Raw genomic sequence first — 25,983 nt, 5'->3', positions numbered from 1 at the left:
CCTCATTAAAAAAACCCTTGGGGGATGCCTGGGTGGCTCAGTAAGTTAAACGCCTGCCTTCGGTTTGGGTCATGATCCTAGGATCCTGGGATTGAGTCCCACATTGGGCTCCTTGCTCAGCAAGGAGCCTGCTGCTCTCTCTGCCTGCCACTCCCCCTGCTTGTGCACGTGCGCCCTCTCTCTCTGACAAACCAACCGACCAACCAACCAACCAACCGACCAACCAACCAACCCACCCAAGGATCTCCAAAAATTCATTCAGCTCTTCCACTCTGTGATTGTACTGCAGGGCTAGGGGGGATTAAGAGACACAGAAAAGGGTTTGAGCCAACTGCCAGCCTCCTTTCACCCAAGTCTCCCACCATGTCCCCCAACCCTCACCTGGCCCTGGGTTCTGGGTTACTTTTCCCACCAGTGCACAGCCCCACTGTCCAACAGCCTTCTTTTGATTTAGACTCCTCCTGCCTCCTTATATGCCTTTGTTGCCACGACACCTGGCAACATGATTTGGCATCATATATTTGCCACTGAGAAATTGAGTGTAAGGAGCATCCTGTGCTGAAGGTCACATCCACCTGTGAGTCTCTCCACCCGGGGCCACAACCAAGCAGCAACTAAAACTTTGAAATAACTTGTCCGCTCTGCCTTAAATTTCCATTTGTTGGTCACTTCTCAGGTGAAGTCCCATCTTCTTTATTCTCACCTTTATCGCTATAATACTTTGTGTTTCCTTTCTTCCCTAACAGCTCACTCCCCTTCCCATCCCAAACTCCTGTATTTTTATTCCTCTGGACTTTTAATTCCACTACCATGAGCTCCCTACACCTGTGATCTTTCCATAAAATGTTTCAGTCCTTCCCACCCTTCCTCCCCTCTTGCCTTAGCCTGTATTCCTTCTGAGGACTTTACTGCAGCCCTGTCAGAAAAGCATATTTATTTTTTCATACTGTCCTTGCATCAGGATCAGGGGGTGGGGTCAATTTCTCCGTACTCCTTGACGTTTTCAGATCATAGCTCCAGACTTTGTTATAAAAATGTCAGTTCCCTTCAGGGTTTACCATTTCTTGATTCCTCTCCTTTTCTACCCCCTCCTCTGTAGAACTTCTAGACACATTCAGCCGAGGATTTTTGGCAATAGATTTACAAACCTTCTTCCTTCCCTAACTTCTCTTAGGAGGAAGGATATTAATGTCTATGAAGCTGATTCAGTTATTGCCATTGGTTCTCATTTTCCTTCATGTTTTCATTCTTGCAGGCTTCTCTCTGCCACATCTACCAACCTATGGCCATACTTGGAACCTGCTCCCTTCTGAAATCTCTTCTTCAGGCATTACTTTCTCAGACCCAAACTTCCTATTTTTTTGCAGCATGCCTGCCTAGTACTCCTGTTTGACCAATCTTAGTCTTCCAATTCATTTACTCATTTATCTTGCCTTAGAGTCAGCCTTTTCCTATAATCTCTTCTAATTTGTTCAGATTTTGAGTCTCTCTCTTCTTCGATCTCTCCCTTGTTGAGGCCCCAAACTTGCTTGCTTATTTTCCTTTAATTGTAACTACCTACCAAAGCTGCAACCATGATGAATTCAAGGCTCCATCTTCTCTACAGTGGCACATAGATTGTGTTGTGCAGCTAAACATCATCCAAATGAGTCAGATTGGTAACATTCTATAAATTCATAGCTAGCAAACTTAAAAGGACCTTAAAATTGCCTGAAATGCTATTATGCCTCACCAGTCAGTTCACTTTCCATTTCTCTCAAGAAAATAGTTTCTTTAATCCTTTTCCAATGACCTCAAACATATTTCTTCTTTACTCACTCTCTGCTGATTTAGACTACAATTTCATTACCTCTTGCATCTAAATCTATAATATATACCCCCCTTCTGTTATAGTGGATAAGTCCCTGCATCCTACTATAGGGTATCCTGACACTTATACTCTAGATCCTTCTGTTATTAACAATTATCACACATACCAGCTGTATCTGTCTGATATCACTTATCATACACACCAGCTATATTTTTAATGACATTTAAATAGGTTCAAGTCTCAGCTTAAAAAAAAAACAACCAAAACCGTGAACAAACATCTTCCAGTTACTTTTGTCTCTTCTTTCATTTATAATCTCTTGTCCTTAGTTATATATATATACTGTAGTATATATATAGTAGTTATATATGTATATATTCCTTGTCCTCACCTGTCATTTTCTCTTCACCCAAATCCAACCTAGACTTGGCTCCCACCACTCCACTAAACTCTCCTAGCTAAGGTCACTAATATTCTCCTTATTGCTAAAGCAAAATTGCATTCTTCAGTCTTGATCTTACCTGACCAACTGCTACTAATTTACTACATTTTCTTTCTTTGGTTTTCTAATACCACATATTTTTTCTTGTTTTGCCTCCCTCCTATGTGGCCACTTGTCTTCATAATTCAGTAGTTCAACCAATATTACAGAACAGCTGTGTTTGTCAAGCACTGTATATTAAGTGTACAACAGTGAATAAGACAACAAGGTCCTTGCCCCCAAATATATTATATTTTAATGGGTGGATTAAGTAATTTTATATAGTCTTCAAAAATAGTAGAAATAGTAGAAATTTGTAGTACTTATAAGTTTCTTGAAATCAGTGAAATCATTCTAAATGTGGCATAACTTACAGCATTATAAGTATATTTAATTTACATTTCATGTATAAGAAATACCTTTAAGGAAGTAAAGTGAAAAAGACAACTACCATCTGGATTTTCCTATAGGTTTGTGGTGAATATTAATGCAAGAAAACACAAAAAATATTCAAGGTCCTGGAAAGAATCCTTCCATGTTACATGTTATCAAGTGGAATGTTTAAAAACAGTGGCTCAAGACAAGGAAAATCTATTTCCTTAATTTAAGTAAAAATAAATAATTTAGTCAGTATGAAATAAAATTTCTAAAAATTATTCATAATTAACAACATCCTGAACATACTCATCAAAACACCTAATGCTTTAAGTCTTATAGAGAATGGGGTCATTTCTTTTAAGAGTAGTTAGTCATTCACAGACAAGTAGGCAAAATGACAACAAAGAATTCTATATACATTTGTCAGGAGTATATAGTGTTTATGTTCTACAAATAAAACATTTTTATGTTCAATATTCAAATATTTTCTGATGTTAATAAAAAATACATCTTCATAACTGAACTCCTTCCAATATTAAAGATAGCTCAGGATTTTTTGTATTTAAAGGATGAGATTCAGGCTTTCTTGACAGATTACTACATTTTTGTCTAGTTTTTCCCATACAATTATTATATCTTTTAGACAAACTAATTTTAGTTGTACCCCAATTGACAATAAGATTTAAATCTTCTGGAAGTAAAGTACTTGATCTCTTCTTGTCTTCTCTTATTCTAGTACCAAAAGTCTTCTTTTGATTGTGGTTAATATGTTTACAGTCTTTGGCCATCTTCTGACTTTGACCAGTGTGGTATTTTTCACTGATACATGGGCTTTCCATTCCAGTGAGACATATAATATTCTTGTGAGCAATAGAAGGAAGAAATGTTTGAGATGACATTTTTCCAAAGGATCCAGTTGGTAAATCTTGAAGATACCTGGGGAAATGTTGGCTAATTTTATATTCATAGATTAATTTTCTTGAGTTTGAATCATCTAACTTGATAGAGAATAGATCATCTATTGTTATATTCTGATAGGTATCTGTTGGACTTTCAGGTGTATTCAACTTTTCAGAATTATGTTGAGGTATGCTAGGTAAAATTCCAACTCTATTTTGGTTTAAGACTAATCCAGTACCAGGAATAAAAAGTTCTGGTTCTTCCTGTTTTGACAGATGAGTGATGTTTGTGGTTGAAATGGATTGATGTGTGTGTCCATTTACTGCCGTATCTTTCCAGATTAAAGGGTTATATATAACTTGTCCATCAATAGGGCATGAATTGCACTTGTAGAATAACCAACTGTCAATACATTTCCTATGAAACTTAAAAAAAAGGTTATAAATTAATCAGAGATATAATTATCTTGTTTATAATGTATACATCTATGTAAATTTTTCCCAGTTGCATTATTGTGTTACTATTAAAACTATTCAGCAAGAATGGAAGATAATTATAATTTATCAAGTTTTATGGAAATATTTTGAAGACGAAAATGGAATGGGTTATGGACTGATCTCCATTTTCAACATTAAAATGGAAAGGCTTCTATGGATATCATTTTTGTAATCTTGTTAAATCCCACTACTTATTCAAGCTATTAATTTTACTGTTGCTTTCTAATGAATGAAATTTATTAAATAACAAAAACAGTCATAACCAACTAGAGTTGGAAACGGATCTGATGATGGTATGGTATAAAATAACAAATCACGTTCTTGGGAAGAAAACAAACTAAGACTTTTTAAGTAAAGGTGACTCTAAAGCTAAATATTTATTTATTTATTTATTTTTAAAGCTAAATATTTATTTAAAGTAACTTTATTTCAGAAAAAAACTGGTTACTATATAGTGATTGAACATTAGACTTTAATTCCAGTGAATTCATTTGAAATAATAATTACATCAAATTAAACATTTGTTTCATCCAAAGAATCACAAAAACACATTATTCTATAATGTTTTTCTTTATCTGGGTAATGAAAGTAGATAAGATAGATAAAATAATCTAACTTGAAGAGCCATTTTATCTTTCCTGGATAGCATATACAGAAATGAGTCCTAATCAATAGAAATCCATCCATAGGGGACAGAGCTGCCTTCGCAATAGTCTCTGCTGCAGCTCTTCTACACATACTGTTCAATATGAACATCTCTGCACATAATACAACTAAAAAGTGAAAGTAGAGACTTAAATTGACGATTCATTTGTAAAAACTGGCCCTATAAAGAAAGTCAAACTAACATGATGTGACTTCTACCTTGTGAGTACATGGTAGCAATCTTGTATGTTGACCCAGACGAAATGCCTTCAAACAAAGTCGACACTGATAGCCTGGAGCAAGCAGCTTACTATTCTTTGTAATCAGTGAAAGAGGCAGTGACTTCACCACTTGTTTTGGTGTGTAAACTTGGCTGAATGAGAATGAGCAGAAAGACATTGATGTTTATATGTGATTATAGATCAGGTAGTAATCAGTAGCACAGGTAAATAACCTCCATATAAATAATATAAATGAATCCAATATTTTTTGAACTGAAGGTAAGAAATCTCATACATTATAAAGTCAAATAAATCAATTATATTGATGCTGAACAAGATGAACCCAACTTCAACATCAACTTCATAAATAACAAAATTTAGTTATTTCAAATAAAAACACTAAACTAAAATTTTTTGATTTGCACTTTTTAATGTCTATGAAATAAGAACAAAATTTTAATGAGAACCATATACTCAAATTATTTCAGTCTAAGCCAACACTTATTCCTTGTGTTTAGAAAAATACAACCTGAATCATGATGCCATCTGGTAGGGAGTAAGGTGTGTGGTAAGCCACATTAAATATTCTAGGCTACTGTGATAAATTGGTAGATGAGAATCTAAGAGGAAACTCATTCTCCCTTGGGGTACATGCTTACTACTTTAGTATTGTTAGACTATGTTAATGTGATTGTAAAAGTACCAACCCCATTTTTGTACCAAAAGTACCAACCAACAAAACTAAGATTAATGTAAATTAACTGCTATGTGATGCCATTAATAACTGAAAAAACAGATAAAACAAATATTAAAAACAAAACTTGGTAAAAGGTTAGACACATTCCTATTATTCAAAAGTCATTCAGAACAAAGTTCAAATACAGGACTACCTTGGAGATATTGTGGGCTTGGTTCCAGACCACCACAATAAAGTATCACAATAAAGCAAGTCAAGTGAATTTTTTGGTTTCCTAGTGCAAATAAAAGTTATGTTTACATTATACTGTAGTCTATTAAGTGTGCAATAACATTATGTCTGAAAAAGCAATGTACATACTTTATTTTTTTTTAAAGATCTTATTTATTTGACAGAGAGAGAATACAAGCAGGGGTAGCAGCAGGCAGAGGGAGAGGGAGAAGCAGGCTCCCCATGGAGCAGGGAGCCTGATGTGGGGCTCGATCCCAGGACTCTGGGACCATGACCTGAGGCCAAGGCAGTCACTTAACTGATTGAGCCACCCAGGTGCCCCGTAATGTACATACTTTAACTAAAGATGCCTTACTGTTAAAAAATGCTAACATTATTTGAGCTTTCAGTGAGTTGTAATATTTTGCTGGTCTTGTCTCAATGTTAATGACTGCTGACTGATCAGGGTACTGGTTGTTGAAGGCTGGGATGGCTGTAGCAATTTCTTAAAATAAGATAACAATGAAGTTTACCTCTCATCAAGTAACATTTCCTTTCTGTAGCATGTGATGCTGTTTGATTACATTTTACCCACAGAAGAACTTTCTTCAAAATTTGTCAATAGTCTTTTTTTTTTTTAAGATTTATTTACTTATTCCAGAGAGAGAGAGAGAGGGAAAGAGAGAGAGTTAGTAAGGTGAGGAGCAGAGGGAGAGAGAGAGAGGGAGAGAGAGAATCTCAAGCAGACTCCCTACTGAGCACAGAGCCCAACACAGGGCTCCATCTCAGGACCCTGAGATCATGACCTGAGCCAAAATCAAGAGTTGAATGCTCCAGCAACTGAGCCACCCACGGATCCCAAAATTTGTCAATACTCTTAAACCCTACAGCTACTTTATCAACTAAGTTTATGTAATATTCTAAATCTTTTGTTGTCATTCCAACAGTTTTCACAGCATCTTCACCAGGAGTAGATTCTATCACCACTTTCTTTGCTCATTCATAAGAAGCAACTCCTCACCCATTAAAGTTTTATCATGAGATTACAGCAATTCAGTCACATCTTCAGGCTCCACTTCTAATTTTATTTCTCTTGTTATTTCCACCACACCTGCAGTTACTTCCTTCACTGAAATCTTGAACCCCTTAAAGTCATCTGTGAGGATTGGAATCAACTTCTTCACAACCCTAGTTAATGTTAATATTATGACCTCTTCCCATGAATAATGTTCTTAATAGCATCTAGAATGGTGAATTTTTCCCAGAAGGTTTTCAATTTACTTTGCCCAGATCCATCAGAGGAATCACTGTGATAGCTATAGCCTTGCAAAATGTATTTCTTCACTTCTGGAGAAGATGGCAGAGTAGGAGTATCCTAGGCTGATCTTATCCCATGTGTACATTTAGATAACACTTACATCAGGTTAAATAACCCAGAAAATGACCTAAAGACTGGCAGAACAGACTTCCAACATCTAAATGAGAGAACAGTCTATACTAAAGAGGGTAAGGAGGGAAGAAATGCAAGTGGGGAGCCAAACTGACCTGTGAGATTATCTGCAGGAGGAGGGATGCCAACAGTGTGGAGATGGGCGAGGACCAGACCCCAAACTAGGCACTGCAGGCATGGGGGATCTGCACTAGGAAGACAAATCCCCATAACATTTGGCTTTGAAAACAAAAGGGACCTAACTACATGAATCCTTACAATCAGTAGAGCTTAACAACTGGAACTTTAAAAATCAGTAGGCTTAGTTCTGGGAGAGGCAAAGGGGATAAGAAACTGAGTCTCCACCCTAAAAGGGAGAGCAAAACAAACAGTAGCACTGAGATCAGCATAGAAACAGCAGTTTAAAGAACTGGATATACAGGAAGAAAATGCATTTACTAATCTCTGAGCATGTGCTGGAGAGGAAGGGATTTTGGGGAGACTATTCCAAGAACCAAATAGCTGGTGGACATCATTTCCCTCCCCTACCTCCCAGCTAAATACATAGACATGTGTTGAAACTGGTACAGCATCAACACTCTTCACCTACCTTGCTAACAGCAGCACCCTGCCCCTGTGTTCTCTGGGGATTCACCTCCTCCAACAAGCCCTTGGCAAGAGTTCATCCAAAGAGGGACCACAAGCCTGGCACGGTATAAGCAGCCCTGATAGGGGATGGCACCACTCCAAAGTGACTCCTGCCCCAGGGAGAGGAGAAAGTAACCATACACACCAGTTTTACTGGGCCCCAGCAGTGGGCTAGGGCAGACCTGTGGTCTGACTGCAGGCCATGCCCAACAACAAAAGCCTCCCAGGAGATAAAAACGGGGAAAATACCTTGCAGTTCAGTGCTATGCAATTCTGGCAAAAGCCTGGTCTCACTCAACTCAAGCCCAAGGAAGCCCCAGACTAGCCCACTAATAACATAGGAACAAACCCTACCCACAACAGACAGACGACTGCAGATGACTGGACTGAAAACAAGTGCAACTCAGCCACAACATAGGGTACATGCAATCACATAGGAGATACCCCTGAAGTGCCAGGTTGTGGTGAACATGGGACATTGCACTACAGGGAACCACAGGACCTCTTTTTCATAAGGCCACTACTTTCAATATAGGAGATGTAACTGACTTTCCTAACACTTAGAAACAGACACATAGAGTTAGACAAAATGAGGAGATAAAGGAATATGCCCCAAATGAAAGAACAGAAAATCATAGCAAGAGAGCTAAATGAAATGGAGATTAGTAATATGCCTGATAGATAATTTAAAGTAATGGTCATAAAGATACCACTGGACTTGAGACAAGAGTGAAGGACTTCAGTGAGAACTGTCAACAAAGAGATAGAAAGCATAAAAAAGAACCAATAGAGATGAAGAGTTCAATAACTGAAATTAAAAATACACTAGAGGGAATAAGTTGACTAGAGAAAGCAGAAGAATAGGTCAGTGATCCAGAGGACAGAGTAATAGAAAATAATCAAGCTGAACAGGAGAAAGAAAAATAATAATAAAAAATGAAAATAGACAAAGGGAACTCAGTGACACCATCAATTGTAATAACATTCACATTATAGGGATCTCAAAAGGAGAAGAGAGAGAAAAAAAGGCAGAAAATTTATTTGAAGAAATAGTAGCTGAAAACTTCCTGAATCTGGGGGAGGAAACAGAAAACTAGATCCAGGAGGCACAGAGAATCCCCAACAAAATCAACCGAAGGAGGTCCACATCAAGACACATAGTAATTAAAGTAGCAAAAAGTAGTGATAAAGAGAAATAATTTTAAAAGCAGCAAGAGAAAAGAAAGAATATAAAGGAATCCCCATAAGGCTATGAGCTGATTTTTCAGCAGAAACTTTGCAGGCCAGAGTAAGTGGCATAATATATTCAAAGTGGTAAAAGAAAAAAATCTGCAGCCAAGAATACTCTATTCAGCAAGGTATCATCCAGAATAGGGGGAGATAAAGAATTTTCCAGATAAACAAAAGTTGAAAGAATTCATCACCACTAAACTAGACCTACATGAAATGTTAAAGGGGACTCCTTGAGTAGAAAGGAAAGGCCATAAGCAGGAGTAAGAAAAGTAGGAAGCACAAAAGCAGTAAATTTAAGTATATCTATAAATATCAGCCAAGGAATTCACAAAATAAAAGGATGCAAATTATGACACTATACCCCTAAAATGTGGAAGGGAGAGAAGTAAAAATTTAGTGCATTGAGAATGGGTTGAAACTTAAGTGACCACCAACTTAATATAGACTGCTATATGCATAAGATAACAAACTTAATGGTAACCACAAATCAAAAATTGGTAATAGATATGCAAAGAATAAAGAGAATCGAATCCAAGTATATCACTAAAAAAAGCCAGCAAACCGTGAGAGGAGAGAGCAAGATTACAAACGAACAGAGAAGAACTACAAAAACAAACATAAAACAAGTTAAAAAATGGCAATACATACCTTCAATAATTACTTTGGACACAATGCTCCAATCAAAAGACATAGGGTGATGGAATGGATAATAAAGCAAGAACTATATGCTGCCTACAAGAGATTCATTTCAGACCTAAAGACACATGCAGATTGAAAGTGAAGGGATGGAAAAGTATTTATCATGCAAATGTAAGTGAAAATAAAGCCAGAATAGCAATACTTATATCAGACAAAATAGACTTTAAAACAAAGACTGTGATAAGAGACAAAGGACACTATATAATCATAAAGGGAAAAATCCAACCAGAATATATAACAATTATAAATATTTATGCACCCAACATGGGAGCAACCAAATGCATAGGGCAGCTAATAACAAACATAAAGGAAATAATTGGTAGTAATACAATAATATTAGGGGACTTTAACACCTCACTTACATCAATGGATAGATCATCCAAACAGAAAATCAACAAGGAAACAGTAGCTTTGAATAACACATTGGGTCAGATGGATCTAACAGATATATTCAGAACATTTCATTCTAAAACAGCAGAACACACATTCTTTCCAAGCGCATATGGAACATTCTTCAGAACAGATCACAAATTAGGCCACAAAACAGATCTCAACAAATTAAAAAAGATTGAAGTCTACCGTGCTTTTCTGACCACGACACTATGAAACTAGAAATCAACCACAGAAAAAATCTGGAAAAAACACAAATACATGGAGGTTAAATAATATGCTATTAAATAAGGAATCAGTTATCCAAGAAGTCAAAGAGGAAATTAAAAAAATACATGGAGAAAAATGAAAACACAATGGTCCAAAATCTTTGGGATGCAGCAAAAGCTGTTCCAAGAGGGAAGGTTGTAGCAATACAGGCCTACCTCAAGAAACAAGAAACATCTCAAATAAACAACCTAACATTATATCTAAAGAAGCTAGAAAAAGAACAGATAAAATCCCAAACCTGGAGAAGGAAGTAAATAATAAAGATCAGAACAGACATGAGCAAAATAGAAGCTAAAGAAACAACCGATCAATAAACTAGGAGCTCGTTCTTTGAAAAGATCAACAAAATCAATAAACTTAGCCAGACTTATAAAAAAAAAGACTCTAAATCAGAAATGATAGAGGAGAAATAACAACCAACACCACAGAAATACAAAAAATTATAAGAGAATATTATGAAAAATTGTATGCCAACAAATTGGACAACCTAAGAAGTGGATAAATTTGTAGAAACATATAACATCCCATAACTAAATCAGGAAGAAATAGAAAATTTGAACAGACCAATTGCTAGCAATGAAATTGAATTAGTAAAAAAAAAAAACTGCACAAAAACAAAAGTCCAGGACAGCATGGCTTCACAGGTGAATTTTACCAAACATTTAAAGAAGAGTTAACATCTATTCTTCTCAAAATATTCCAAAAGATAGAAGAGGAAGGAAAGCTCCCAAATTCATTCTACAAGGCCAGCATTACCATGATACCAAAACCGGACAGTGTCACTACAAAAAAACACTACAGGCCAATATCCCTGATGAATATAGATGCAAAAGTTCTCAACAAAATATTAGCAAACCACATGCAACAATACATTACAAAGATTATTCACCATGCTCAGGTAGGATTTATTCCTGGGATGCAAGAATGGTTTAATATTTGCAAGTCAATCAACATCATATACCACATCAACAAAATGAAGGATAAAAATCATATGATCATTTCAATATATATAGAAAAAGCATTTGACAAAGTATAACATCCATTTATAATAAAAGCTCTCAACAAAGTAGGTTTAGAGGAAACATATCTCAACATAATAAAGGTCATATATGAAAAACTCACACCTAACATCAAACTCACTGGTGAAAAACTGTGACCTTTTCCCCAGGAACAAGACAAGGATGTTCCCTCTTGGGGCGCCTGGGTTGCTCAGATGGTTACGCCTCTGCCTTTGGCTCAGGTCATGATCTCCGGGTCCTGGGATCGAGCCAAGTCAGGCTCCCTGTTCAGCAGGGGAGTCTGCTTCTCCCTCTCCCTCTGCCTCTCTCCCCACTCATGCTCTCTCTCTCTCTCTTAAATGAAAAATAATAAAAAAGTATGTTCACTCTCATTACTTTTATTCAACAAAGTACTGACAGTCCTAGCTACAGCAATCAAATAAGAAAAACAAATAAAAGGCATCCAAACAAGTAAGGAAGAAATAAAACTTTTGCTATTTGCAGATGACAAGATACTATATATAGAAAACCCTAGAGTCTCTACCAAAAAACTATTAGAATCAATAAATGAATTCAGTAAGGTCACAGGACACAAAATCATGTAGAAATCTGTTGCATTTCTATACACTAATAATGAAGCAGCAGAAAGAAAATTTAAGAAAAATCCCATTTAAATTGCACCAAAAATAACAAAATACCTAGGAATAAACTTAATCAGGAGGTGAAAACTATAAAACATTGATGAAAGAAATTGAAGATGACACAACAAATGGAAAGACATTCCATGCTCATGGAAGAACAAATATTGTTAAAATGTCCATACTACCCAAAGCAATCTATAAACTTAATGTATTTTTCTAGATTTTTCTAGATATATAAAAATATCAACATCATTTTTCACAGAATTAGAACAAACAATCCTAAAATTTGAATGGAACCACAAAAGGCCCTGAATAGCCAAAGCAATCTTGAAAAAGAAGCTAGAGGTATCACAATTCCAGATTTCAAGTTGTATTACAAAGCTGTAGTAATCAACACAGTATGGTACTGGCAGAAAATTAGACAATGGAACAGAATAGAAAATCTGGAAATAAACCCACAATTATATGGCCAGTTAATCTTCAACAAAGAAGGCAAGAATATGCACTGGAAAAAAGTCTCTTTGATAAATGGTGTCTGGATAACTGGACAGCTATATGCAAAAGAATGAAACTGGACCAAACTTTTACACCATATACAAAAGTCAACTCAAAGTGGATTAAAGGCCTAAATGTGAGACCTGAAACCATAAAAATCACAGAAAAGAGCACAGACAGTAATTTCTCAGACATTGGCAGTAACAACATCTTTCTAGATATGTCTCCTCTCTTTTTTAAAAAAAATATTTATTTTAGAGAGAGAGAGAGTGCACAAGTGGGGGGAGGGGGCAGAGGGAGAGAGAGAATCTATAGTGGACTTAGTGCTGAGCATGGAGCCCGATGTGGGGCTCAATTCCATGACTCTGAGATCATGATCTGAGCCTAAATCAAGAGTCTGATGCTTGACTGACTGAGCCACCCAGGTGCCCCTCTAGATATGTGTCTTTGAGGCAAGAGACAAAAAAGCAAAAATAAACTATTAAGATTACATCAAAATAAAAAGCTTCTGCACAGCAAAGTAAACAACCAACAAAACTAAAGACAACCTACTGAATGGAGGAAGAAATTTGTAAATGACATATCTGATAGTATTGAAAATATGTACAGAACTTTTACAATTCAACATGAATAAAATAATCTAACGAAAAAATGGTCAGGGGGCACCTGGGTGGCTTAGTCGGTTAAGCTTCCAGCTCTTGGTTTTCTGCTCAGGTCATGATCTCAGGGTCATGAGATCCAACTCCGCATCAGGCTCCATGCTCAGTGTGGAGTCCGCTTGGGATTCTCTCCCTCTCCTTTTGCTCCTCCCCCCACTCTCTAAGTAAATAAAATCTTAAAAAAAAAAAATTTAAAAAATTAAAAATGGGCAGAAGAAGACATGAACGGACATTTCTCTAAAGAAGATTTACAGATGGCCAAAAGGCACATGAAAAGATGCTCAACATCACTCATCATCAGAGTAACGCAAATCAAAATCACAATGGGATATCACCTCACACCTGTCAGAATGGCTAAAATGAAAAACACAAGAAACAAGTGTTGGAAAGGATGTGGAGTAAAAGGAACTATCTCGTACTGTTTGTAGGAATGCAAACTGGTGCAGCCCCATTATGGAAGACAGTATGGAGGTTCCTCAAAAAATTAAAAATAGAAATACCCTATGATCCAGTAATCACACTATTAGTTATAGACCCAAAGAATATGAAAGCACTAATTTGAGAGAATATATGCAGCCCCATGTTTACTGCAGCATTATTTAAAACAGCCAAATTCTGGAAACAACCCAATGTCCACTGATAGATGAATGGACAAAGAAAAAGTATACACACACACACACGCACGCAGGTGCACACACACGCACACACAATATGCACACACACGCACACTGGAATATTACTCAGCCATAAGAAAGAATGAAATCTTTGTCATTTGCAACAACATGGGATATAGAGGTTATAATGTTAAGTGAAATAAGCCAGAGAAAAACAAATACCATATGATTTCACTCCTATGTGGAATTTAAGAAACAAAACAAAGAAAAGCAAAGAACAGAGAAAAAAAGGGACAAACCAAAAAACTCTTAACTCTAAAGAACAAAATGGTGGTTACCAGAGGGGAGGTAGGTGGTGGGATGGGTGAAGTAGGTGAAGGGGATTAAGGGTACACTTACCATAATGAGCACTGAGTAATGTATAGACTTGTTGAATCACTATATTGTATATCTGACACTAACACAACACTGTATTTAACAGTTAAACTGCATTTAAGTCTTGGAATTAATTCACTGAAATTATTTTTTAAAAATGAATTTTATCTCATCCTTTCAAAATGACCTCTTTTGTATATGTTTTATAGTGTACCCAATATGTTAATAATACACAGCTTATTTAATTTTCTTTAATGAAGAATATGACAAAAAATCTGGAGGTTTACCCACTAATAAACAGCCAATCAGTGTTATGACATACAACCAATCTGCTCAGCATTCTTCCTCCATGAGGGTGAAATAGTGGGGGAATGAGGAAGAAAAGACTTCCTTCCCCTGGAGGTCAATCACTTCAAAGCAAATATCAATCCCCCTGCATTTTTTAAAATAACTTATATCAGTTTTAATTTTACATTTATTTAGACAATCATTTATTTACTGAGGGAACTACTATATCCCTAATAGCTAGTAGAATCTCTGGCGGGATTAATAATAATAGACAACATTATTTAAATATTTGCTGTGTGTATTAACTCATTTTATAGTCACAAAATTCCTATGAGGTTGGCTTTTATAATTATTCACATTTTAAAGATGAAAAAAACGTGGCAGAGAGAAGTGAAGTAATTAGCACAAAAGTCACATGGCCAACTTGTAGTTATACAAGGATTGGATTCAGGCAGTCTGACTCTAGAGTCTTTCTCTTTGCTTGCATAATAATGTTAACATATGGTTCATATTTACTGAATAAAGGAACTTATAAAATTAAACTGAAAAATTATTTAAATGTTCCAAGTCATAAAAGAAATGTAAGCTTCACTGAGAATCTCACCCTTGCTTTCCTTGAAAATGTGGCGTTTTCTCTTCTATCTCATTTTTAATGTCTACATATTTTGCAGTGGCATCTGATCCTTTTTCTAGTGATCTCCATCTTTGATTTCTCTTCTGTAATAGGTAAAAATAGGTGTTACTTTGCAAATCATGGAAATTTTAATTTTGTGGATTAAAATCAGTTGTGTATCAACATGATGTGAATAACAAAGACTCATTTAAAAATACACCTTTTTTAACATTAAAAAAATTACAAATTATTAGTGAGTCTAACATACTGTTGCAACAGCTACTATAATAACGTTACTTTTTAAGGTAAAAACATTAATCAATAATGGTAATTGTGGATGTTTTATCTTTTTTTGTGGATGTTTTATCTTGCATAATAAGTAGAAGGTAGCATTTTTATTCAGCAACAGGAGACACTTCTAAGTGTACAGTTCAAATGATTGCAACATTTTATTATTGTTGATGTAAGAAATTTTAAAACCATTAAGTGGTTGTCAATAAGTTAGATCAATTTGAAACACTGAGATTTTTAAGAAATGAATATTCAAGTTTAGTGGCTGTAATTCCTGTACTTAAGATTTATGTATGATATCACCAGATGTTTGTTATTGTGTTAGTTTTGTAAACTACCAATGTGATAACTGGTTGCCTTGTACATTCCTATGAGAGTTCTCATAAAAATTTGGTCTTAGGTTTTTATTAAAAAACAATCAGCTCTATTACCAAGTGTTATCTATTCTTATTATTCTTAGATTTACTTTACTTAGATTTACAATACGACAAATACAAACACCATATAAAATTCAAGATGGATATGGTACCTCACGAAATGTAAATGGGTGAGAAAGATGGCAGCAGCTATCAAAACATTCCTGGCATAAGTGGTATTCTATACATTTGGTACACCTAAAAATACAAAAGGCCAAGACATACAAGAAAAAAATTCAATCATTTTGATGGTTTTGGTGAACAATTCCTGCCAAAATTTCCTGGGAACTAGGCAAATAGGACAAAGACCCATATTATCTGATCCGTATTAGCTTCCTACTGCAACTGTAACAAATTATAATAAATTTAGCAGCTTAAACAACACAACTTTATTATTTTATAGTTTTGTAGGATAGAAGTCTGACATGGGTCTCAAGGAACTAAAATCCAGGTGTCGGCAGGATTGCATTTGTTTCTGGAGGTTCTAGAGGGGATCTGTTACCATAGTCACATTTCCCTCTGACTCTCTTTTTGCATCCCCTGTCCACTTTTAAGAACCTTTGTGATTACAATGGGTCCAGACAATCAAGAATAATCTCATTTCAAGGTAAAGCATTTAACAATCTTAATTACATCTGCAACCTGAATTTCTCTATGACATGTAACCTAATATATAGGTTCTGAGCATAAGAATGCAGACATATTTGGGAGGACATTATTTTGTCTACCACACATCCCTTTCATGATTTGTTCCCACAATATCTTTTTTTTTTTTTTAAAGATTTTATTAATTTGACAGAGAGAGATACAGTGAGAGAGGGAACACAAGCAGGGGGAGTGGGAGAGGGAGAAGCAGGCTTCCCGCTGAGCAGGGAGCCCGATGCGGGGCTCGATCCCAGGACCCTGGGATCATGACCTGAGCTGAAGGCAGACACTTAATGACTGAGCCACCCAGGCGCCCTTTGTTCCCACAATATCTTAGCTTTCATTTATTTCTTTCTCTAAATTCCTATAGGATTTATAGCCTATTAGATATCTATCATTTGATTATCCAGTGTTTTCCAATTGCTTCATAAAGAATTGTACTTAGGAGAATACTTCTTGAAAACAGGAATTATATTCCCTCTCTTTCCTCACAACATAAATTATTCTCAAAGGACAGTGTAGAGCAGTGGGCAGGGAGCAAAACAGTGGAGAATGCCTGTATTTGGAACAATTCTCCCCAGTGCCAATTTGGCATGCAGATTATTTTGAGTTGAAGTCAATCAAGGCCTAAAGGACTCAGGAAGAGCTTTTTATCTCCCCCTCAACTGCCTAAAGGAATTTAGATAGAGGCCTGGTCCAGAAAGAGAGCTATCACCAAAGATAACTACAAAAGGTCTGGTAAGCTGGAGGGAGCCCAGCGGGGCCTGTTCGTTCAAATTCCTCTTTGTGTTCCATTGTTTCTGCATGGCATGACAAACATTTGCTCTTCCCATCTTCCCATAGATTGTCTTCTTTCCCTTTGAAGCCCCAGGCCCCTACCCTCTTCTTCTTAGCTGAGGATGGCTTATAAGCCTCAACTGCTAGTCTTTGAACCTCTCATGTCAATGTGAGGCTCCCACATGAACAAATTAAAAATTTTTTTCCTGCTATTAATCTGTCTTATGTCAGTTAAATTAATAGACCAAATAAAAGAACCTAGAAAGGGATAGAAAAATTTTTCCTCCTGTGCAAGAGGTAGTAGGAAGAATCATCCTCAAAGACAGAAAGAGCAGTCAGAAAGCTCAGAGTAATAGAGGAGTGCACTATCATTAACAAAATGCTTAAAAGAAAGATTTGAAATAGTCTACTAAGGCCACACAATAATCATTTGAGGAATAGGCAACAATGAGGACTGAGAATTTTATACCATGGCCAATTCACGTCCTCATCCCCCATAGCTGTTCCTCCCAATCCTCTCTTTCACACGTTATCTTCACTCTTTACTGTTTGGATCCATACCTCTTGAAAACAATGGCTGCTAAAACCAAAGATCAAGTCCTTCCTTTTTCTAGAACTCTATTTAACCAACATTCCTGACACTAGCTGAACACGTGCTAAAACTCTACAAAAATTTCCCCCTTCTTCAATTTATTGGAGCCTTCTCAGGCCAGTTATTTTCCAATAAAGACTTTTACTTATAGTGATCCAATTGATTTTATTCTATGTGACACATAGAGAAAACAGAACTGAAACACTTCAAAGCAGAAAAGTTACCATTTGTTGATGGGAGTGATAAAAAAAAGTTTTATGGTTTTATAAGAGGGTTCTAAAAATATATTAATTGGGCTCATCATAATGTATTTCTAGGAAGACTGAAAAAAAGAATCTATTTTCTTAACATACAGTTAAGCTAAAATTTTAGTTAAAACACAAATTTCCCAAGCACAGCAATTAATTGATGTTTTAGTGTGGCAATTCTGGGAAAGTTGGGGATTATTTACAAAAGTAACAAAAACTGTTTTCTCTAACATCTTATTGTTGTTGAGGTATAGGATTAAATTAAAAAAAATATGTACTCATTGCAATTTCGAGTTTGGGAAACTCAATTACATATTCAGTCAATCCAGTCAATATCCCTCTAGCTCAATCCTAGGAGTGTTTGGCAATGATTTCACTGATGGTCCAAAGGAAATTATAGAAGTTGGGAGGTCTAGAAGTTGAGGGTTCTGAGTTTGGAAACTCATTTAGGCCTGTGTCCTGAGCTTCCAGGACAGGAAGCTCCTTCAGACTCTCAATCTAGACTGGAGTACAAAGCCAATATCCTTGTGTAAGTGAAGAAAATAAAACAATAGAATTTTTGAGGTACTGGGCTAACATAAATCACCAGTCTGGAAATCCTAAATAAGCAACCATCACCTAAGGCAAACACACTATATAGAGAAGGAAGAAGGCAGTCTAACTGACCAGTACCCCAGTGCTCCAAGTTTCCTAAAGTTAAAAAAAAAGTTAGAATACATGTTTATAATTTTACTGATGACACTTACTTATAACATTTCCCCTCAATTGGAAATTGTTTACAGTTATTACAGGGAATTCCAAGGTGCTTGTCCAGTCGCTCTTTTTCAGCTGCAGTCACAAGTTTGCTAGAGTTTTTGAATTCTTCTAAAATAAGTTTTAATGGTGCAAACTCTTTCCTGCACAGAGGACATTTCAACATGGAAGTGTTTGAAATCATATCCTGATAATTAGCTAGGATCTTCATGCATTTTATATGAATGCTATTGCCACAGCCAAACCTGTTAGAAATAAATATGAGTTTACCACTTGCATATATCAAAGTTACATATATTTATATAAATAAAACTTCCTGTGCTATCATCTTTATTTCCCATAAAAATAGATTCTGAACTGACTTTCCAGATATAGCTTGATTATACACATAAACACTATCTTATCTACCTGTATAATCTATCATCTTTAATTTAATACATTAGAATTCTTAACAAATTCTCCCTCATTCCAATGAAATGGTGGTTTAAACAATTTTGCATCATTAGAATATTTTTCTTTTTTTTAAGATTTTATTTTTAAGTAATCTCTACCCAGTGTGGGGCTTAAAACCACAACCCTGAGATCAAGAGTCGCATGTTCCATTGACTGAGCCAGCCAGGTGCCCCAATATTTTTCATTTTAAAAGCGAGAATAAATATAATCTTAACAAAGGAAAATTATAACAATAATTATTGTTTTTTAAATAAAAAGCATGAGAGCAGGGGTATCACCTCATTTTTCTAGAAATCACATAATATGTGGTTGTACCTGACAAATATCTACTGAGAGAAATAATATTTTGGGAAATAGTAAATAATTTAAAAATATGCAATAGAAGCAGCCATATGAAAAACTACATGGATTAAAATTTTGGCCAATAATCAGGAGTAAGAAAATGAAAAATTCAATAACAAATGGTTGCCCAAATATTCAAGTCCAACTTTACAGGGCCTCAAAGAATAGTATGAATATGACACTCTTAACAAATGTTTGCATATAGGTAAACATTTCAATTACTTAGGTTTAAAGATAGAATTTTGAGACACTGAAAAGAATTTTTATAATATTAAAGTACTACCTTTACTCTCAGAAAATTCTTTGTAACTGGTCTAAGCCATGGCATTTATTCACGTGTATAAAAGGGAAATGTGAAAATTATCCTACTTTAATAACTTAAAGTGCAGAGGGGAAATAAAATGGAGTTAAGTTTTAATTTTCACCCTTTATAATGTAGCCTAGAAATATTTAGAGTAAGAACAGGACCTCTCACAGCAGATATGTTAGGAAACAAAAGGCCAATTAAATATAAACTAAGTAATAGGTAAAGCTTTTTGTTGTTTCTCTATCAACAAGTCTCATAACAATCAATTACAAACATATTAAATTACAATTTTTTCATAAGCTTTAAATATCCAAAGAAAAAAACATGTAGAAGCCTGGGAAGATGGCAAAATAGGAGAATCCTGAGCTCACCTTGTCCTGACACAATACTGACATACACACTGACATAATAGCCACATCAGTGCAATTAACTCAGAAACAACCAGAAGACTGACTGGAAGAACAGACTTTTCACAGTTAATCACAGAGCGAGTGCAACATTGAAAAGTGTGAGAGGAGCAGTGATATGGCCAGGAACTACACCCATCGGGAGACTAACCGCAAATGGGAGGGACACCACAAGCATGGAGAAGTGGAAGGATCAGACCCCACACCAGGCACCCAAGGCCCAGGGAACTTGCATTGGGAAGACGAGTCTCCATAACATTTGGCTTTGAAAACCAGTAGGGCTTAACATCGCCAGTTTTTACCGTCAGTGGGGCTTAGCTCCAGGAAAGCCAGAGGTTGAAAGGAAACTGAGTCCCCTCCCCACCCTTAAAGAGCCAGCATAACATATAACTGAGATGAGATACAGCAAAAAAAGCAGTAGTTTGAAAAACACCTGGGGTATCATGAAGGAGATTTATTTACTAATTTCAGAACATGCCCCAGAGGGGCAAGGATCATTAGGAAACTTCTCCAAGAACTAAAGAGCTAATGGGCACCATTTCTATCCTCCCCCATCCCATAGGCTAGATAGCTGGATGCTTGCAGGAACCAGCACAAACTCTCTCCAACTATTTTGCTATCACAGTGCTTCCTGCCTCCACATTATGCTGTGGAGCCATACCAACCAACTTGTCCCACTTAGCAGGTGTCCCTAGAAAGTAGCTGCTGGCCTAACACACTCTGTAAGCAGTCCTGGCAGGGGCCAGTGCCACTCCAAAGTGACTCCTACCCTGAGGAGAGGGGAAGATAACTACACACACCAGTGCACCCACAGTCCCTGCAGCCAAACCTTATAGCTAGCAGCTCAGAGATTGCCCTGCCAATCAGTGCAACTGCAGCACTGGCACACAGACTGGGGGCAGGCATGAGGTCTGACTTATGGCCCCATGCACCCAGGAGAGCCTCTCAGGGGACAAGGCAGGGAGAGTAGGCTACAGATCAGTGTGATGACAGCCCCAACAGGGTTTGGCGGTAGGCATGTGGTCTGGCTTCCGGCTCCATGTACCAATGAAAGCCTCTCAGGTGACAGTACAAGACAGTGCCCTGCAGTTCAGGGTGACTGCAGCTCCAACAGAAAGGACAAGGGCAAGCATCCAGTGTGACTATTAATACTGCCCAACTAAAAGCCTAGTGCTTTTAGATGGGTTTAAACCTAAGTGATCAACTTATATATACTTTTAATAGACTTTTATATGCATAAGATATTATATGTGAACCTAATGGCAAACATACATTAAAAAAACTATAAATGATATAGAAAAAATAAAGAGAAAGGAATCTAAGCATAATATAAAAGGAAGGCATCAAACCACAACAGAAGAGAGCAAGAGAAGAAGAAAGGAATGGAGAAGAACTACAAAAACAATCATAAAACAAGTAACAAAATGCCAATAAGTACATACATATCAATAATTACTTTAAATGCAAATGAAATAAATGTTCCAATCAAAAGATGGTGAGTAAATGGATTAAAAAAAAAGACTCATCTATATGATACCTTCAAGAGACTCACTTCAGACTTAAAAACATATGCAGACTGAAAATGAAGAGATGGAAAACCACTTACCATGCAAATGAAAGTGAAAAAAAGCCAGGGTACCAATACTTATATTGGACAAAATAGACTTTAAAACAAAGACTGTAGCAAGAGAAAAAGAAGGACATTACATAATGATAAAGGGAACAATCCAACAAGAGGATTTAACAACTGTAAATGTTTATGCATTCAACATGGGAGCACTAAATACATAAAGGAACTATTAACAGACTTAAAGGAAGAAATTGACAGTGATACAATAATAGTAAGGGACATTAACACCTCACTTACATCAGTGGATAAATCAGCCAGATGGAAAAATCAACAAGGAAATAGTGGCTGTCAATGACACAATGGGCCAGATGGACCTAACAGATACTCAGAACATTCCATCCAAAAACAATAGAATACAGTTTTTTCAAGTGCACATGGAATAATCTCTAGAATAGGTTGCATATTAGGCCACAAACAAGTCTGAATAAATTAAAAAAGATTGAAATCATATCATGCATGTTTTCCGACCATAACAGTATGAAATTAGAAACCAAACAGAAGAAAATATCTGGAAAGAACAAAAATAAATGGAGGCTAAATAACATGCTACTAAACAATGAGTGGGTTAATCAAAATATAAAAGAGGAAATAAAAAATGCATGGAGACAAATTAAAATGAAAACACAATGATCCAAAATCTTTGCGACGCAGCAAAAGCTGATCAAAGAGGGAAATTTATAACAATACAGACATACCTCAAGAAGCAAGAAAGATCTCTAACAAACAACCTAACCTTATAGCTAAAGGAGCTAGAAAAAGAACAAATCCCAAAGACAGTAGAAGGAAGGAAATAAGAAAGTTTAAAGCAGAAATAAATGAAATAGAGACCAAAAAAACACAAAAAACAAAACCCAACAACAACAACAACAAAACAAAACCTCCTCAAACAATAGATCAATGAAACCAGGAGCTGGTTCTTTGAAAAGATCAATAAAATTGATAAACTTTTCATCAGACTCATCAAGAAAAAGTGAGAGAGGACTCAAATAAATAACATCAGAAATAAAGGGGAAAAAAAACACAACCAATGCCACAGAAATACAAAGAAATATAAGAGAATATTATGAAAAATTGTATGCCAAAAGATTGTGCAATGTAGAAGAAATGGATAAACTCCTAGAAACATAACACCTTCCCAAACTGAATCTACTTCCAATAAGAAATAGAAAATTTAAACAAATTACTAGCAAGGAAATTGAATCAGTAATCAAAAAATTCCCAGCATACATTTAAAGAAGAATTAATACCTATTGTTCTCAAACTTTTCCAAAAAAAAGAAGAGGAAAGAAAGATTCCAAATTCATTCTACAAGGCCAGCATTACTCTGACACCAAAACCAGATAAAGATACTATAGAAAAAGAGAAGTACAGGCCAATCTCTCTGATAAACACAGATGCAAAAATCCCCATCAAAATATTAGCAAACCAAATCAAACAATACATTAAAAAATGATTCATCACAATCAAGTGAGGTTAATTCCAGGGATACAAGTGTGGTTCAATATTCATAAATCAATTAACATGATATATCATATTAACAAAAGTTAGGACAAAAAAATCATCTCAACAGATGCAGAAAAAGATTTGACAAAGTACAACATCCATTCATGATAAAAGCTCTCAACAAGGGTGCCTGGGTGGCTCAGTTGGTTAAGCGACTGCCTTCGGCTCAGGTCATGATCCTGGAGTCCCTGGATCGAGTCCCGCATCGGGCTCCCTGCTCAGCAGGGAGTCTGCTTCTCCCTCTGACCCTCCTCCCTCTCATGCTCTCTGTCTCTCATTCTCTCTCTCAAAATAAATAAATAAATAAAATCTTTAAAAAAAAAAAAAAGCTCTCAACAAAATAGGTTTAGAGGGAACATTTTTCAACATAATAAAGGCCATATGTGAAAAACCCACACTAAAATCATACTCAATAGTGAAAAATTAAGAGCTTTTCCTCTAAGATCAAGAACAAGACAAGGATATCCACTCTCACCATTTTTATTCAGCATGGTACTGAAAGTCCTAGCCATAGCAATCAGACTAAAAATAAATAAATGACATTCAAATTGGTAAGGAAGAAGTAAAACATTCAGTATTTGCAGATGACATAATACTATCTAGAGAGAAGCTTACAGACTCCACCAAAAAATACTAGAACTAATAAATAAATTCAGTAAGGTCACAGGATACAAAATCAATATATAGAAGTCTGTTGCATTTCTCTATACTAATAATGAAGTAGCAGAAAGAGAAATTAAGAAAACAATCCCATTTACAATTGCATCAAAAAGAACAAAATACTTAGGAATAAATTTAACCAAGGAGGTGAAAGACCTGTACTCTGAAAACTATAAAACTTTGATGAAAAATATTGAAGATGACACAACAAATGGAAAGAGTCTACATTCTAGGATTGAAAGAATACTATTAAAATGTCCATACTACACAAAGCAATCTACAGAATCAATGTAATTTCTATCAGAATACAAACATTTTTCACAGAACTGGAACAAATCATCCTAAAATTTGTATGGAACCACAAAAGACCCCAAATTGCCAAAGCAAACTTGAGTGAGTAAAATGAAGCTGGAGGTATTACAATTCCAAATTTGAAGATATAAACAAACTTGTAGTACTCAAAACAGTATAATACTGGCACAAAAATAGACACACAGATCAATAGAACAGAATAGAGAGCCCCAAAATAAACCCACACATATATGGTTAATTAACCTACAACAAAGGAGGCAAGAATATACAATGAGGAAAAGACAGGTTTTTCAACAAATGGTGCTGGGAAAACTAGACAGCTATAGGCAAAAGAATGAAACTGGACCCCTTTCTACACCATATGCAAAAATCAACTCAAAATGGATTAAAGACCTAGATGTGAAATCTGAAACCATAAAAATCCCCAAAGAAAACATAGGTAGTAATTTCTTTGACATCAGCCACAGAATCATTTTTCTAGATATGTCTCCTCAGGCAAGGGAAACAAAAGCAAAATTAAATTATTGGGACTACATAAAAATTAAATGCTTTTTGCACAGCAAAGGAAACCATCAACAAAACCAAAAGACAACCTACTGAACGGGGGAAGATATTTGCAAGTGGTATATCTGATAAGGGTTAATATCCAAAATATATTAAAAAACTTATACAACTCAACACCAAAACCCCCCAAATAATCTGATTAAAAATGGGTAGAGGATCTGAATAGACATTTTTCCAAAGCAGTAACAGAGATAGTTGACAGACACAGGAAAAGATGCTCAAGATCACAAATCATCAGGGAAATGCATATCAAAACCACAATGAGGTATCACCTGATACCTGTCAGAATGGCTGAAACAAAAAACACAAGAAATAACAAGTATTGGTGAGGATGTGGAGGAAAAGGAACCTTCATTCACCATTGGAAATGCAAATTTGTGTAGCCACTGTGGAAAGCAGTATGGAGGCTCTTCAAAAAATTAAAAATAGAATGACCATGATTTAGTAATTTCACTAAAGGTAATTTACTGAAGGAAAACAAAAACATGAATTCAAAAAGATAATGTACCTCTATGCTTATTGCAGCATATTTCCAATAGCCAAGTTATGAAAGCAACCCAAGTGTCCGTTGATAGATGAATGGATAAAGAAGGTATGGTACACATACACACACACATACACACACACAGAGAATGGAATATTACTCAACCATAGAAAAGAACGAGACCTTGCCATTTTCAACAACATAGATTAACCTAGAAGGTATATTCTTAAGTGAAATAAATCAGCAGAGAAAGACAAATACCATATGATTTCATTCATATGTGGAATTTAAGAAACAAAAGAAATGAACAAAGAAAAAAGACAAGCACAATACCAGACTCTTTTTTCTTTCTTTTAAAAGATTTATTTATTTATTTATTTATTTATTTATTTATTTATTTATTTATTT

At 35.7% G+C, this 25,983-nt stretch overlaps 1 protein-coding gene across 1 annotated transcript in view; it reads right to left on the bottom strand.

Annotated features, from left to right (window-relative positions):
* Positions 1–2,789: 2,789 nt before the first annotated feature.
* The window catches only part of ZSWIM2 (zinc finger SWIM-type containing 2), a 56,952-nt gene continuing 33,758 nt past the window's right edge, over positions 2,790–25,983 (bottom strand). Inside the window, exons 6-10 of the mRNA XM_035007572.1 lie at positions 18,907–19,158; positions 16,012–16,096; positions 15,183–15,295; positions 4,931–5,084; positions 2,790–3,994 (exon numbers count right to left, since the gene is read on the bottom strand). Of these exons, the coding sequence (XP_034863463.1) occupies positions 3,182–3,994; positions 4,931–5,084; positions 15,183–15,295; positions 16,012–16,096; positions 18,907–19,158 (1,417 nt within the window). The 3' untranslated portion in view covers positions 2,790–3,181. The remainder of the gene's footprint in view (positions 3,995–4,930; positions 5,085–15,182; positions 15,296–16,011; positions 16,097–18,906; positions 19,159–25,983) is intronic.

The sequence above is a fragment of the Mirounga leonina genome, unplaced genomic scaffold (assembly GCF_011800145.1).
Source record: "Mirounga leonina isolate KUSES-001 unplaced genomic scaffold, KU_Mleo_1.0 Mir_151, whole genome shotgun sequence".
NCBI classification, from domain to species: Eukaryota; Metazoa; Chordata; class Mammalia; order Carnivora; family Phocidae; genus Mirounga; species Mirounga leonina.
Note: the sequence above shows the minus strand (reverse complement) of the source record. Positions and strands in the feature narration are given on the sequence as shown.